We start from the raw sequence: 16,248 nt of genomic DNA on the forward strand, positions 1-16,248 counted from the left end.
GGTCGTGGGATCCCTTAGTGACATATATGATGTCAAGTCAAATGTTCCCCAAGGATCCATCTTGTGGCTCGCCCTTTTTATAATATTCGTTGCCCCGCTTCAAAAGCTTGATATTAGCGCCATTCTCTCTTCGTTTGCTGGGTCTGCCAACTCAAATTCGCTGGTAGACCAAATATAATATGAAAATTGAAGGTAATAAATAGACGAATTATAACCTTTCATTTTAATAGTACTGGGGATTACATTCCCTGTAGCGGTTAGAAAAGCCCGTGAAAAACCAAACCAAAAAAAAGTATTCGGGGTTTTCTACCTGCTTCAGAAAATTGAAACATTTTCATTTATATCTTGGGCATAGAAAAAGCATATTATATTTCTTGTCAATTGCTTTAAGATATAACGGAGCAATTTGTTGTCAAGTTTAATGCAAATGCAATCTTTGAAAACGAGATATCTTATCGTTTGCCCCATGGATTTGAATAAAAATTTAGTTAGAAACGCAACTAAGGTTACTCTCAACATCTATTGATTGTGTTTTTGGAAATGTTATCTCTTTATAGGTTTTAAGTGGATTGATACTTTAATATGAGCTAGAATCCAAGACAGTTTTTGTTCAAAAGTTTTTCCTTCTGTTTCAATAACAAAGAAAATTATTATTAAAAGACTTGGCCTTTGCAAAAAAAATCTATATCAGTATTTTGAGTAACACCGTGTAGTATAGCGGCTGTTAGCAATGGCCACGACATAGGATTGTCCGTCGTTTTGCACGGTGACGACAACTCCTTGCTGATTCCACAACTTTGTAGATGGATCTTGAGCTCTGGCTAGGTTGTTCACGCGCATAGGAGTTAAGTCTCTGGAATGAGAATCCTAACGAGCTTTGTCTTTCTCATACTCAGCTCGGTGCTTCTGGAGCGCATCATCACGGTCCTTTGATGTCAATCACTCATAGGAGTGCGTTTGTGCTGGAAGACGGGTCCGGAGATTATGGCCAAATAAAAACTGTGCCGGAGAACGTCCATCTTCTCGAGGTATATTCCTCCACTCCAACAATGCTGAGTCAAAAGACTCATGATCAAGCCGACCGCTGATCCAGCTCTTTTTGGACCAGCCCTTTCATCATCTTAACTGCGGCTTCGGCATGCCCAGTGGATTGGGCCATGGATTGGAAATACCGAGCTCATCAAATGCCTGACGGACTGTTTTTTTTCTTCAGAATTTTGAGCATTCGGCGGACATAAACTGTGGTCCACCATGTGTTCCAAGATTCGCCGGAATTCCGTAGTTCGAAAATATACGTTTGAGCGATAGCTCAATCTCTCTTGAATATGACGTTTTGGCGACGACGTCCAAACACGGCCAACCCGAATAACGCTCAACAAGGGCTAAGAAGCATCTATCGCCACTTTCAAAAAAATCGACACTCACGGACTTGAAGGGGCGTTCCGGGGGTGGATCGGATTAGATTGTCTCTTGGCCCAACGAAGGTTGGTGTAATTGCCACAACTCACACGACTCCACGAGGGTCACAATTTCGTTCCTCATTCCAGGCCAAAGGATAGGAGCACGGGCACAATTGAAAGTGCGGGTCAAACCCCGATGCGGGAGGTGCAAAAGGTGGAGCACTTCCTTACGAGCCATGGTGGGAACGACTATCCTCTGGCAATCAACCAGGACCAACTCATCCTCAACGGTGAGTGTGTCCCAAACATTCTTGAAGAGAATCACCGGACTAGGCCAGCGCCTCCGGGAGATTGAAGCGTCCTACAGGGTACTTTTCAGTGCCAAATAGGTTGGATTCTCCTGGCCGGCCTTCTTGAGGAGATCAAGTGTGGGATCAGCATCCAACTCGCTCATCTGAATGGAGCTGGCGATCACGCTTCGCACATGAAAATCTGGTCCAGTGTCCTCCACATTCCAACTTCCCTCAACTTCTCCCACGGGATCTTCGACGGGTGATCGGCTCAATACGTCCGCGATAGGGACTGCGAGGTGGGAGTTACACAAACTCTAGCAGCCAAAAAAGGAAAAAGAGCGTTAGTAGGGAAGAACCATGACTTTTTTGCTTCATTCAAAACTTTTGAAATTATGTGAAGACAGATACAAACAAAAGTGATTAAACTTCTTATGAATGATTTGAGTTTATGCGAGATTGTAGAATAAGAGTGATGAGTAGAGACATTTTAGGTGTGTAGTTTAAATATCTTGTCATTTTGGGGCATTTTTAAACATTCAGGTGGTTTTGACCAAATTTCCGAAAAATTAACGGTTTCGCTGTCTATTAATTAGTGTTCTCAAACTTACGCAAATTACATTTACTTGCATCGTGGGTCAATAATTGCATTCTTTACCTTTATTTGCATCATTTGCATCTTTGGTACGTTTTCACATTTTTCATGCATTTTAGGCTTATTTTCACTGATTTTGTTTGGACCGAAAATTTGTGTTTTCGTTATTTTGATGAGAAGTTGGCAGCCCTGACGTATGTCTGCATTTGACACTTCAGGGTCCCGCCTGCCGTCTCTTTCCTAGGACACAGACGATTGTGCAACACTCTAGAAAATGTTGAATGAGCATATTTTATCAAACAAAACCCCATGAGCAGCAACTCATTGAGGATTTTCATACAATGGCTTTGGCTAAAGTCGAATTCTAATAATAAGTGTGTGGTGATATGTAGGTTCCGTTTCTTTGGACTCTTTCTTTCCGTACCGTTAGCTTTATTCTCGTCTTCCATGTCTCCTCATTCTTATCCTGCTTGTCATGGTCGGTAGACCCATTTCCAAATCATCCGAATTATATTTAAGTTTCTACTCGGTGTTAAGACTATTCCGTGGAGGTAAACCGACTTGCAATTGTGTTCCATGTGTACCCAATTGGATCTTCATCGTTGGACTTGGTGATATTCTGCTTCCTGAATTTGGATCGGATTTTGGATTCGTGGTTTGAGCCTTCAAGATAAAATCAACGTCTCTAGTTTATTCGTTTTCAATTATATCATTTGAATATGGCTAGCCGTGAAGAAATTTTGAATTTGAAGTCGTCCCGCAAAGGTCATAAAGGCCTTACTACACGTGCCAAACGGGCGGCTCTGGATGCGATTGAATCCTTCATTGAGGGAGACGATCCATTCTATTTGGAGACAAAATTGAAGACGTGGGAGACGAAGTTGAACTTCTATCGAGAAGCCGAAGCCGCCGTCGTTTGCCATTCCTTGGCCGATGATCACGACAATGACAAGGATCTTGATGCTCATGAGGATTTCTTCGATAAGGCTCAGGTCAAGATTAGGGGTTTTCGTCAAGATTTCGATCGAATATCTCATTTGCATGACAGTGATTGTTCTATTGACACCCCTTTTTCTTCTCGTAGTCTTCCTAGTTTGAGTGTCGAACGACCCCCCCCCATTTTGGAGGAGGACACGAGTTTACAGTCATTTATTCAGTGGATTCCATTGTGGAGTAACTACACCACTTAGATTCCTTTCTCTAAGCGCGATAGAGCAACCCAGGTATCATTATTCTGGGAGTGTTGCAGTTCAGGCTTTCTGCAAATCATCCGCCATTCTCTCGGTATAAAATCCGACACAGGACGCGAAGTGGACGAAATCATCACCCTTATCAGAAATTATTTGCGAAGCCTCCGGAGTGTTCACCTTGATATGCGTGAGCTTTTGCAAGTGAAACAACGCGACGGACAGGACTACACCAGTCTATGCAACACAATTAGAGAGTTGGCCGAATTTGTGGATGTTATTCCATTAACTCCGAATAAGCTCATCATTGCTTTACGCCTTCAGGCTATGACCCATGAATCGGACAGAGCCGTAGTGATGAAACGTAATCCAAAAACGTTTCACGAAGCGCGCCATAACATTCTTGAGCTGGAGACATCACGTACTGGAGCCAAAAAGATGACAATATCATGTCAGGTTAGAGCTGCCCGTTCCAAGTCCCATTCCAAATCTCAAAAGACCCAGAACCTTCAAAAGATGAATTCGAAGTGGTCAGAATCATGTGGAAACTGTGGTCCTCGTGCCCACCCTAAGGAGAAGTGCCCAGCTCGCAAGGCTCTTGCAACCAAACCGGACATTGGGACAAAGTTTGTCGGTCGAAGCCTGTTTCTCGTGGTTCTCGAGTTGGCTCTTTGAAAGTGCATGCCAGTTCTTCCGAGACACCTGTCTCAACTTCAAACTTAGTCGATATTAGGGTGTCTTCTTCAAATTATTCTGGAGGACCCAAAATCGTCACTTTCTGCGCGGACACTGGAGCGGATATCTCCGTTATGGGCCATGCCATCTTCATCAAATCCGGATTGGATCGAGTTGTTACTCTTTCAAGGACGTTTTCTGATCATATGGCAGGAATTGATAGCAAACCTATACATCAACTTAGTATATTCCATGGCACTCTTGAGGTTGATGGTGTTATGGCTCGTCAAGTCCCCATTGTTGTTTGCCATGAATTGAATGATGCATTCCTAAGCTTGGACGCTTGTAGGACACTAACCATCATTGGAGACAATTTTCCTCTACCTGATGCAGCGATAGCCTTCGTCTTACTAACCGGTCGGGAAATAATTTTTACTAGAAAGGAATTAATGAAATAAAATATTTTCATTTTCTTAATGATTGGGCCTGTTTTTTTTATATTATGGCTTTTTTAGAGAAAAAAATATTTCCATATTTCACCAGAAGCAGTTGAATATTTTCAGTGTCTCTAGTGACGAGAGTTCTGATTTAGCAGTTCATAGTAATGCCACCACACAAATAACTGAATTGATTTTTTTCCAAGGAATCTAGTCCAACTTCTTAACTCATACTCTTTATCGCCAAACTTGATGTATGAGTTGTTCAAACAATAGATAATAGACAACCTTTATTGCATTCTTGTTGCAACCTATCCATCAGAACCATCAATAGGAGTAATGGGATCAACTGATCAAAATTAAATGAAGGGTACCAGAAAGCTTGGAAAATAAAGGCAATAGTTAATTTCCAAGTGATGAGTTATTATCAATCAAAAAGATTGCCTTAGTTTGATGTGAGAATAATCAGGGTGATGGTTAGCTGATGGTTTCCCAACATACCATTACTAATGGGATTTCATTGGAAAGAAGAAAAAAAATCTACTAACATCCTTCTGTAATTATTCATCTGATGGTATCAATGATCCAGTTCTTTCTGGATTTTTGATGTTGCTGAATGTCTCATTCAAATTTACCACAATGTTTTGTTTGCTAACTTGTGCAGAATAGAGCTTGCAGAGTTGAAAAACAGCAGTGTTAACGTATTAACATCAATTGCTGTCTAGGGTTGTTAATTCTCTTTCTTAATAACGACGCAAGAACAAACGTTAGCAGAGGGTTAACTAACGCTATCTTTTCCTTATTTACCGCGAGATGTCTCATTATGAAACAAGCAGTCCCTATACAATGTGTTTTGCCTTTGGACAACGTAAACACGGTAAACACGTACAGGGCCAGGGTCTCTTTCAAACGTTGAAGGCCAGGGTTCTCAACAGCATCTAGTGAGAAACCATTCATGATGGGGAATAAAGTCTTATGGTCGGTCACCACCACAAATTTCTCGGCCCCCAACAAGTACAAACGACATCGTTGGCCGGCTCAAACAAGAGCTAGTAGCTCAAGCTCACAGACGGCATATCTGGGCACAGTGTCGGATACAAATTCGAGAGCCACATTCACTATCTTCCAACACGGTTCAGCTCCATATCCTTGGTCTGGCATAAGGGTAAATCGAAGACGATGTTAACGTGACGCATCGGTCAACAGTTTCATCGGAAGAGCAGGGTTAAAGTGAGCAAGTATGGGGGCAGAGGAAAGGATGCGACAAGCCTCTTTAAACGCCGGGATGTGAATGTCTTCCATCCATATAAGTGCATTTTTGGTCGAAAGAAGTGGGCGCAATGGCAAAACCACTTTGGCCTCGTTTGGTGAAAATGAACCCAAGTGGTTCACTAGACCAGAAAATGACGCAAGTCTGTCACATTACTCGCTTTCGGAAAGTACCGAATGATGGCCAGCTTTGTCAGATCTGGACAAATGCCATTAATGCTATTACCGCCATTATCAAGAACCCAACGTAGGATACTTCCTTCTGTCCAAACACGAAAATTTTGAGAGACAAGGTAATACCATTATCCTTGCATCTCTACAGAACACTTCGCACATTGTGACACATTTCTGAAAAAGTTGAGCCAAATACTATAATGTCATCCACAACCTTTTTCAGATTTCTCAATCCTTGGAAAGCTTGGTCGACTCGTGCACAGTATTCGTCACCGAAGCAATTTAAACCCGCTGGAGCTCGGCTCGGCAAAACCTTTTGGAGAACCTCAAGGAGTAAGGAACGTCGTGAGTTTTTTGGCATTCTCTGAAAACTATTTGCTAGTAACTCTTGGTCGCTTCCATAACGGTGAAGTACTTGCTCCCAGAAGGTATGGATGACATGATGTCCTTCACCGATGGAAATGGATGGATTGGCCGTCGGACATGTTTGTTGAGCTTTTTGTAGTCAACGACTAATCTGACTCCGCCAACAGGTTTGCCCACAACCAAGAATGGCCTATGGTGATGGCTCTAAGCTTTTCGTTGTATCCATGTAATTCAGTTCGGCCTTCGTCTCATCCCGAAACGCATACGGGACGGCACGTGCCGTCGTGCAAACAAACGGTTTTACATCTTCCATGTCTTTTAGATGGACTTCCTTTGGAGGTTCCTTTCATTACCTTCACCTCCTCTGCTGATGGAACAGCAGATGGAAGTACGATCGAACTGACCTATTTGATCTCGATGGATCGGGACATCCTGTACATAACTGCGTCGCTCTCCGAATAAGGGAATGAACGAGGAATCATCCCCAGTCTGATCATGGCGGAACAGCTCAAAAGTGCAACATTCGTGTCCAGACTCACATAAGCGGTTATGGAAGTGTGCTAATGCAACCACGTCAATCCAAGTTCAACCACTCCATCACAAACGAGTTCAGTACCATTGATGGCCTGATTGTTTTTGTTTGTTTTACCGGCTGTTACCGATTGTTTTACCGGCTGCGCCATGTTCTGGTGGGCAATCTCGCAAGTCGGGTTTTTCAACAGTGATTTAATTCTTAGTCAGATCCATAAAGGAAAACAATCTCGCAGAGCTTTCGTTGAAAGATAAACGTGAACGAGTCTGAGTTTGGGAAGGTGTCAAAGTGAAGGTAGGAAAGTATTTATTACTATGAAAGATGCAACTGACTCGTGCAATTTCTGTTTTGGGGTCATTTTGTCATCTTGGATCACTCATGAAGATTCTCCATCTTTTTCTAGCTTTCTTCAGAAGAGCTGCCGGCTCACTAAAATCTCCAAATATATTCATATTTTTTTTCGTTGCAGACTTCCTTACCGCTACTAGGATTGGAATCCCAGCAGTTCAAGACCGGAATTTATTCATTTGACTTAACTTTTATTGATACATATTATTTGATCGATCAACGAATATTGAAACTCAAAAATGGCAGGGCTTCCGTAATAGATTTAGATAGATTCATGGAAATGTACTCAAGAAACTAAATTTGGTTTTATTCGTTATCAATGATGCGTATTAGGAAATGAAATGAGAATTAAAAAAATATGTGTACATCGGTAGCAAAGTAAAATTCAGATGAAATAATTATTTGGTGTAGTCAACATTGGTTAATCATTCCTCAGACATTCATCAAATTCATGCCTGTTTTTCGCTCAGCAACTTTGTTGGGAAAAAGCTAGGCGAAATCCTTGGTTTACTTTCGTTTGTGCCTCCAACTCGTGTTCAAAATTGTCAGACCGGAAGGTGATCTGGAAAGGACGTTGCTCAGCTGGAAAAGAGAATGTTTGAATTAATCGTAGGTTAACCATTTTGCCTGGACCAAATCATGTCAATATGTCAACTACTTCAATTGTTGTGATTGCCCTTTTCTTTTGGGTGTGGTGGCTCAAGCCTATCTCTCCGACAGTGGTGGAGATGATGGAGACTCCACAGTCAGTGTCACTTATGTTTTGAGCTCTCGCATTTACCGGATACCTAATCCTAAAGACTCTACCCTTGATCTTATCCTGGGAATGTGTGATATATTCGGGCAAAATCTCTAACTCTATCTATTCAAAAGCCACTGGAGGACAATATAGCGGCGTCATTCGACACTACATTGGTTAAAAAGCCTTGTCAAGTGTGAAGGAAGACACATTTCTGCACATTTCTACTAGCTATCAAACACTTGCATATCTCAAAATATAAGAAAGCTATGATTTTTCAAGAACCACTTTGGTGGAAAAATGGACCACGTTTAGTTAGCACTTGAGTTCAAATTAACAAAGTACTCTTCCTTTCATCGAAGCTCAAGTTCCCAGTCAATTAATACCTACAATATTTTCCTTCATTTTTTAATGGTCTCTATGGCGTAGCCATTATGAAATTGAATTTCCATTTTTCCATTTTCATGTAAAAACATAAACGCCGCAATTCCGAGTGAATTCTGACAATTAGAGGCGCAAGCTTGAATTGCATCAACTTTCTAGGAATAATAAATTGGGGGTGGAATTTCAGTTCCCGAGGAAAGATGCAGTACATTTTGACAAAACTTTTCCCTTGGTTTAAGAAAAAAATCTCTAACTTTGCCAGTAACAAGTTTATGTCTTGAAACCCAAGTGCTGAAAGATTACTTATCAACCAAACGTCATAACAAATTTGATCTCTAGAAAACGTCATAAAAAATTTGATCTCTAGAAAACGTCATAAAAAATTTGATCTCTAGAAAGTGTTACTCTTTTATTGCGGAACATGCAAGAAGCCCAATCTAAAATTGACCTCGCACTTCTAGAAATATGCTCTCTGAACGAATTTCCGGCTAAATTGGCTTGCTTTGGATCAAAGAAACTCGGGAGTCCCTGAAAACTCCTAATTGATAATATATTCATACGTATATTCATAAAATAAAGAGTTTAGATGATTGCAACTAAACGCAAATCACTTTTGTGAAACTTTGTCGAAGATTCAAATCATTGAATCATAATCATAATTCAACAAATCATAAATTCATTCTATCATATTCTTTCATAATGCTTTATCTTATCCGTTGTAAAATTCACTTATACTTAACAATACCATTACTCTTTATGCACCAAGAAGGTGGTTGGAGTGGCAAAAGCAATAAACAATATGCAGTCCTCACAACACAAGTTTGAATAGCTCTCTCGAGTTCCCCTTGCTGAATTTTGGGCTAAACCCCAGATAAATGACTAAATGTCTAAATACACATTCGGTGAAGGGCCAGCATTTAAAGTCGTCATATCCATGATTGAAGATTTTGTCTTGCCCCTCTTTTCAAGGGCTCCTGTAAGTTTCTTAACCTCGATCATTGCGCCGTCAACTGAAATTCATCCCAAGAACTTGGTGACAGCTTTGAACATATTTCAAGACGTAAGTTTCAAAACAAAGCTCAGAATTCAATGAACCTTGTTTTGGTAGCTTGTTTTTTATGACTGCTTTGGTCAGGCATTGAGGCATTCGACTGCTAAAGTAGCCAAATGTGTTCAAAACAGTGTATGAAGAGGCTTGGTTGAAGGGACTTTTCTGTAATTAAAACTGCAGTTTGGTTCTTTCAGCTGATCGCAAAATATGGTAGGACGTTTTCATAAGTGTAAAAGGTAAAGTGAACAAGGCAGAGCGATGACGAATCGTTCGAACATATCTGTTCTTTCCTTAACGAAAGAACGATTTCACCTTTTTAATTTACCATTCTCTGTTTGTTTTCAGATGTTTGATTTTCTGAACTTATACCTTATTTTCAAACACTATTGATCGTATTACTCACTGCAAATAGTGGCGTGCTCCTTTGTTATAGCAGAAGTTATCAGCTTCGCTCCACAGATTTGAGATGCCTTGGCTGGTTCCGTTTTTCCAACTTTCAAAGCACCAGGAATAATAACACAATCGTAACCACTGGTCTTCATTCCATCAGTTCCATAAGCGCAACACATTGATGACTAAAACGTGAAATAGAAAAGTGCCAAGCGATTTTTCAACTTTTCCCCCTTGTTTAGTCTTTTGTAGTTGAATAATATGGATTAAAAGGTTGACACTTGCCTAGAAAATATTGCCAGCTATTAAAACAGTTTAAGAAAAATTGAAATACAACAAAAAAAGGATTGTACTTCAACTATTGATATATTTTAAAGCTAGAGCTAAAGCTATTTTTCCCAACTTATGAGCGTTCTCAAAAGAAAAAAGAGATGGGTTTCTCAGACCATTTTTTGTGCAAAATTTTAGAGTTGCAGTTACATGACACCTTTTCTAGGTAAATTGGCTTCTCTGGGAAGCGAGAAAAGAAAAATGATTCCTGGGGCAATGCGCACAAATTGTGATGCAAAGCGGAAGTTTTTTGGGGGATGAGAGGCTTTTCTCATGAAGCATGGGGCTAAATTGTCCAATTTCTAGGGATTCCAAAAACCTTATTGTTTATCTGAATTATTTTGCGATGATAATAAATCATCTCGCACAAATACATTCATTTTCACAATGTCTAGTTCCGTTACAATTGGCAATTTTAAAACATTGAGCTAAAAAATGTTGTCAAGTTGGAAACCATTAGATCTTTTCACGCACGGCTATATATACAACAACTCAAATGTGCCCAAAATTGTTCACAGAATAAGTACCGGGCGTCCAAAAATAGGGATGCAAGCAAAAAGTGTTCAACCCTAAATCATTCAATTACTTCATCAAAGCAAAGCATTGCCCAGCAATTTCAATTATGAAAACATAATCAACTATTAATAGGAACTAACAACGAATAGCTGGTAAATTTCCAAGCATTTGAATAATAATGTCAAGTTTCAAATTAGGCATTTCACATGTGTTCAAGGGACTTACTATACTATTCTAAGCTAATATTGCATCATAAGGTTGAGCAAATACCATCAATCTGAGTTTAAAAGATCGTAAATGCATTCTTTACTTGAATGTACCGAAAATATCGTCAGAGTATTTGGTGGCCAAATAAGGCAAAAGCCTGGCCTAAAAAGTAAATTTAGCAACTAAACAGGTACTGAATACATACAGTCGGGATTTGAGCTGAAAGTGCAAATAATATTCAATGAGCATTTCTAGTAGATTTTTGCCAAATATGTCTTAAAGTGTGTTTTAAACGACAAATTATACTTCAACAATCAACAATGGATGTTTCAATAAAGCAAAAAGTATCGCCGTTCATTTTCCAACATCAAAAAACATCTCAAAAGACTTCAAACAAACTTATGTGTCAAATTCAAGATAAAAAATTGAGCTATCCCGCTCACTATACGTAATTTTTATAAATCATTCGTTATCTATTTCTTGTCTGAACTCTGGAGTGATTGAAACAAGTAAAAAAATTTAGGACAAACGTTTCAATGACTTTTTCTACCGCTTACTAGGCTGGCAGTGATAACATAATGGTAAGTCGCATATTTTCGACATTCTTTGTGCACAACCAATTGATGGAGAGAATGTGTCTAATTTCAACTTGCGTTTGACAAGTGTTGGTGACTTTCATTAGTAGAGATCGTATATTGTCCAGGTTTTGAAAGGGAATTGTTTCAATAATTTTACCCCTCCAAGGCAGCATATTGAATGAGAAGCTAAAGAGGCTAAATAGATAAAAATAGTTACCAGAACACTCAGGCGAAACCTTTCTTTGATACGTTTGCAAGAAAACAGTCAAAATAGTAAAACCTCAGGCCCAAGTTTTCAAATGTGGCTATAACGTGACCTAATTTGTGGAACCCTAAGCAATAATACCATGTAAACAAATATCTTTAGATTTGAAAATCTGTTTTGGCTTTTGACTGACGTCTTAATGAATCAAAACAGCAAATTGCATTAAAAAGTGGGCTTTTGATTTTTTATCTTTCTGCTTTTTTGTTTTAATGCAGAGCAACCAGCTAATTGTATAACAAATAATCACAGATTGTGAATTTCGCTAAAGTGAATCTCCAAAAGCATTCGAACCAGTTCTTGAAAGTTTCAAGTATCATGAATTAGACTCTTTCATCAATCTCTACAGTAAGGACTTATAATCCCGCATTTTATCGTCAAGGGTGCACTCCATTTTGTCACTTGGCCATTTACTTTGATTCGCCCGGTTCAAGATTATGAAGTCTTTTTATGCATGTCGATTTGCATTGGGATAATTTTGTCATGCCAAAAAGGAAAGTTGATAGACAAACCTAATTAAGGTTACTCGAGGAGATGGATCAGTGTGACCAATAAAATGAATGTTTTAGGCAGACAAGTTCCCAGGCCAAATGAAATAAACATTATTGCTCCTTAAGATGCGACAAAGTTGAAACAATTACGCCAAGCTTCAAAATCAATCTTCAACATGTTGATAGAAATCAGCCAAGTTTAGGGATGGTTTGAAACAAAAATGTTGGAAACCATTTGAACAAACAAACACCTGAATATTTAAACATGTCCCAAAATCTGATTTGACCTTCAGCTTTGGCCCGTTCACAGTCATGAAAAATAATTTATGGAACCTACTTTAGTGAACCCTTTTGTAGTAGCCTCTTTCCCGGAGACAATGAAGTCGGACTCTAAGACAGGAAAATAGCAGACTTGGCAATTTCCGCTCTCTTGCCTAAATAAAAAAAAAACTTGAGTGTAATTGCCCAAATCATTCGTGAAATGGAGATAATTTACTTACCTGACACAAATTTTTTGCTCTTGATTGGCCAGATGAGCGCCTCCATCAAAATTGAAAGTTTTGATCACGCCTGCATTGTTTCCAAAATGATACTGCGTGCATCCTCCAGGAGCCAAATTGTCGTAATCGCAGGAATATTGCGTGATCTAGAAAAAGATAAGAACAGTTCTATTTTGACCATGTTTATTTCACGTTGGTGAAGTGGATATTCGATGTGTTCAAGCCTCCACAAGAAATAGGGCTTGCATTTTGCATGAAGACATGAGATTTCAACATTGTCCAATCAGCAATACCACAGGAAATGCCATCTGAGCTTTGTTATAACCTGATTAATTCATTGCCTCTTTTGGAATCTGAGTGAAGAAACCACAAAGTAACAAACGTCGGGCAAATCCCTCAAATAATTCGTTCAGCTTTATTTGTTGGCATTTCTAACTAATACTGTCGGCCACGTTCGCAGTTATTTGCAACTCTATACATTGGATACATACACTTTAATCACCCTCTCAACATATTTGCTAAACTTTTTGAGCCCAACCGGGCTCGCCATAGACTGATTTAATTAGCATTCACAGAAATTTAGATCAACAACCTTTTGGACGCTGCTGATGTTAAAAATGGCACGAATCTTTACAGACTAGGTTGACGGATTGGACAGCTTGGCGTCGTCTACTAGAAGCTTTTTGATCTCCTTGGCATTCTTGTCCGATTTTGAGAGGTCAAAAACAATGTCACTCTCTATTTTTTGCAGTTGTTAATCCAATGATTGAAGCGACTGCGTTTTGATCTTGAAGGCATCTGAAACCACTCCTTTAAACCTCAGTTGTAAGTCATAGCGAACTCAAGCCTATTTCAAGCGGGATTCTTGGCCACAGTAATCTCCTCTCGGCTCATCTGTCTCATCACCGTGGTCAAATACTTTAATCAAGTTTTGAAGGAAATATTGGAATCCATCTTCGCAGTTTTTTATGGCACAAAAATCATAAGCAGATTTTGCCTTATTGCTTTATTGAATTATTTCTCAGATTGACCGCTTATTGAGTCTCCTACCGGCTCAAGAGCGCAAAGCAGGAGACGATGCTCAGTACGCAAAGTCTGTACTTTACAACGATTTTCTTTAATTTGCTTCAACTTTCCCCCGACCCCTCCTGTGAACTTAAAATTCGATGTATGGATAAAAATCTGCAACTTCTAATTATTTCCAAACAATTTTGAAGGTGTAGTGAGGCATGGTAGCTATTCAAATACAGAGCTATGTTTGGCCTCCCACTTCAGAGCATTGTATTCTCTTTGAACATATTTCCTGCAAGATGGCGAGCTCGTAGAGCACTTCAACTCTATCAGGTGTGTATATGGACTATACTATTGTTTTGCCAGAATTTTATTTTCTGCAAGTTGAGCAAAAGAGGGGCTATTTTGTCAATATTTCCCAGAAATTGTGAAGGCAGATGCGCAAACACACGACCCTAAACAAAAGAACAAAAATTCGTTCCGTGACGTTCAGTGAGACAAAGTAGAATATATTAAGAAACACTTGAGAAAGCCGGAATTTGACATGTCATTATGGGGACGTTTAGGCAAGCTCTGGCAAGTTCGTTTGTTTGCTGGTACCAGTGTCAGTGATGCAATTATGGGGCTTTAAACACGTTTTTGAGAAGCCAGCCCTTGTTTCACATTGCTATATGAGGAAAGGACATTTCGTTAAAACCAATTTTAAACGCCAATTTTGCATCACTGGCATTGGCAGGCAAGTTTGTTTGCTGGTACCAGCACTTGCCTAAATGTCCGAATAGAGCCTTGCTGTTGGTAAGACCGCACGCCAGGCTCCCTCAACTCCTTGATTAACTCTGTGGGGCAGGTGACTTGCGGTATCTTGTGGAAGCAGAGAGGCGGTAATGATTTAATGTAGGGATTAGTGGATGTGGTAGCTGGCTCAAAGAGCTTCTGTTAATGGAGGTTTGTTTTTGTTTTGAAAACCAGCCAGAGACTGGTGTGACAGTTGTCTTGATTTTGCGACTAGCTTTCTGACTTAAAAAAGGGTCATAAGGGCAATTTCAATTCATTTTTGGCAAAAATTTACTGATAATGCAATTGAAATTGCAAATAACATGAAACACGTCAGACATGTATTAAAACTTAAAAATAGTCAATTAAGGAAAAGAATATTTGCACCATTCGCACTGCCTTACTGATTTTAACGGCTCTCAAAACTATGCATAAAAAAGAACTTAAGATGCAAATAAAGATACCAAAAAACAAGCCCAGGATCCAAATATAGTTGCAATAAAGCTTCAAAGATGCCTTATATTGTTATGTCGTTTTTAGCACTTTTAAGCAACATAAAGAGGTGGAAACATATATTCTTGTAACAGTAAGGTATGATTCCAATGGATCAGCATCTGAACTGTAAGCCCAAACTAAAATTCCACACCAATCACAAGTGTTGTCTATATGACAGCTTTGACTTGTCCCCGCAAATAGTCAAAGGACAACAGAGGCCCTTCGAATTTCAATGCGCGGGTATCAGGGTGTCCAGAATAGGTACTGGGATCAGCGCATAGGCAGGAAAGTTCAAGTCTTCTCTGGAGATTAACAACTTTACCCCTCAGGACACCCATTTGTTTTTTAAAATATCAACCTCAGCCAATGTCATTCTTTGAAAGTGTTTGGTGCTTGTGGGAATTGGTTTGATAAAATATGCTTATTAATTTTAGTTTCATAGAATATATGTTTCTTTAATATTTCCAGTGTGTTGTAGGATCATAAATTTATCATAGGAAGGAGATGGCAGGCGTCACCCTGAATCATCAAGACGGAGTTGAGGGGTTGTCGACAATCCTGATCAGAAAATAGATAGGTCTCTACATTATTGGAGTCAGTGCCAGCTCACCCACATTGCTTTCATCATTGGGTCGATGCATCCCACATTACCCAATTGTCCATCTTTAATTTCAAATTAATGCAAATGATCTCTCATTTCCATTGAAGCCCTGTCCTGGATCTTTCACTTACAAAATCCACGAATTCGTTCAAACTTCGGTACTCAGCCTCATTTTTTTCGTAATAAGAATTAGGCTCTGGTGCCTGAAGAACCTACTCACAAAGAAACTTGAGTAACGGGTAAGTTGGTTGATTCAAAAATACTAGAATAATCAGCATAACAATTGCGTATCTACGCTCTAGATACAACTACTGACTTGTCGAAATCCGGCTTGCTCAAGACCATAGATAACTTCATGGTCTCTTTTGCTCAAACAGAAGATAACATTCTGACAAAGTGATAGTAGTCATACTGTACTTGCATGTTAGAGATCTTATTATCAATGTGGGCCATTTTTCTTCTGTTGAAGCTAAGGCAATTTTCCTTGAAGTATGGCAGATGAAACGTCGAATGTACAACCCGGGTAAAAGACGAAAATACCGAGGTTTCGTGAGACGTTAGTCAAAATAGAACGGACTTCTTGATTGAGCAAATCAAAGTTCGACAAGTCAATTCGGAGATTTAAGCAAGCTCTTAAAAACTGACC

General features: G+C 39.5%; 2 protein-coding genes and 1 long non-coding RNA gene across 3 annotated transcripts in view; 1 reads left to right on the plus strand and 2 right to left on the minus strand.

Annotated features, from left to right (window-relative positions):
* Nucleotides 1-16,248, minus strand: part of LOC131879615 (uncharacterized) — a 45,175-nt gene that overhangs the window by 22,028 nt on the left and 6,899 nt on the right. The gene's annotated exons all lie outside the window — the stretch shown is intronic.
* LOC131879448 (uncharacterized) lies at nt 1,358-2,152 on the plus strand. Its single transcript, XR_009373155.1, has 3 exons — nt 1,358-1,484; nt 1,548-1,690; nt 1,790-2,152. It is a non-coding gene; the product is annotated as an uncharacterized LOC131879448 (long non-coding RNA).
* LOC131879446 (uncharacterized) lies at nt 2,752-3,442 on the minus strand. Its single transcript, XM_059225776.1, has 2 exons — nt 3,067-3,442; nt 2,752-2,948 (listed from the first exon to the last, which is right to left on the minus strand). Exons 1-2 carry the CDS (start codon nt 3,326-3,328, stop codon nt 2,824-2,826), a joined length of 387 nt encoding a protein of 128 aa, XP_059081759.1. The 5' UTR covers nt 3,329-3,442; the 3' UTR covers nt 2,752-2,823.

Source organism: Tigriopus californicus, chromosome 4 (assembly GCF_007210705.1).
Source record: "Tigriopus californicus strain San Diego chromosome 4, Tcal_SD_v2.1, whole genome shotgun sequence".
In the NCBI taxonomy this organism is placed as follows: domain Eukaryota; kingdom Metazoa; phylum Arthropoda; class Copepoda; order Harpacticoida; family Harpacticidae; genus Tigriopus; species Tigriopus californicus.

Excerpts from the sequence above, each read along its gene's own strand:
- LOC131879446 (XM_059225776.1), bottom strand. The coding sequence starts at position 3,328 with ATGCAAATGAGATATTCGATCGAAATCTTGACGAAAACCCCTAATCTT. Across the intron at positions 2,949-3,066 it reads CCGCCCGTTTGGCACGTGTA|GCTCAAACCACGAATCCAAA; the intron begins GTAAGGCCTTTA and ends TTTATCTTGAAG.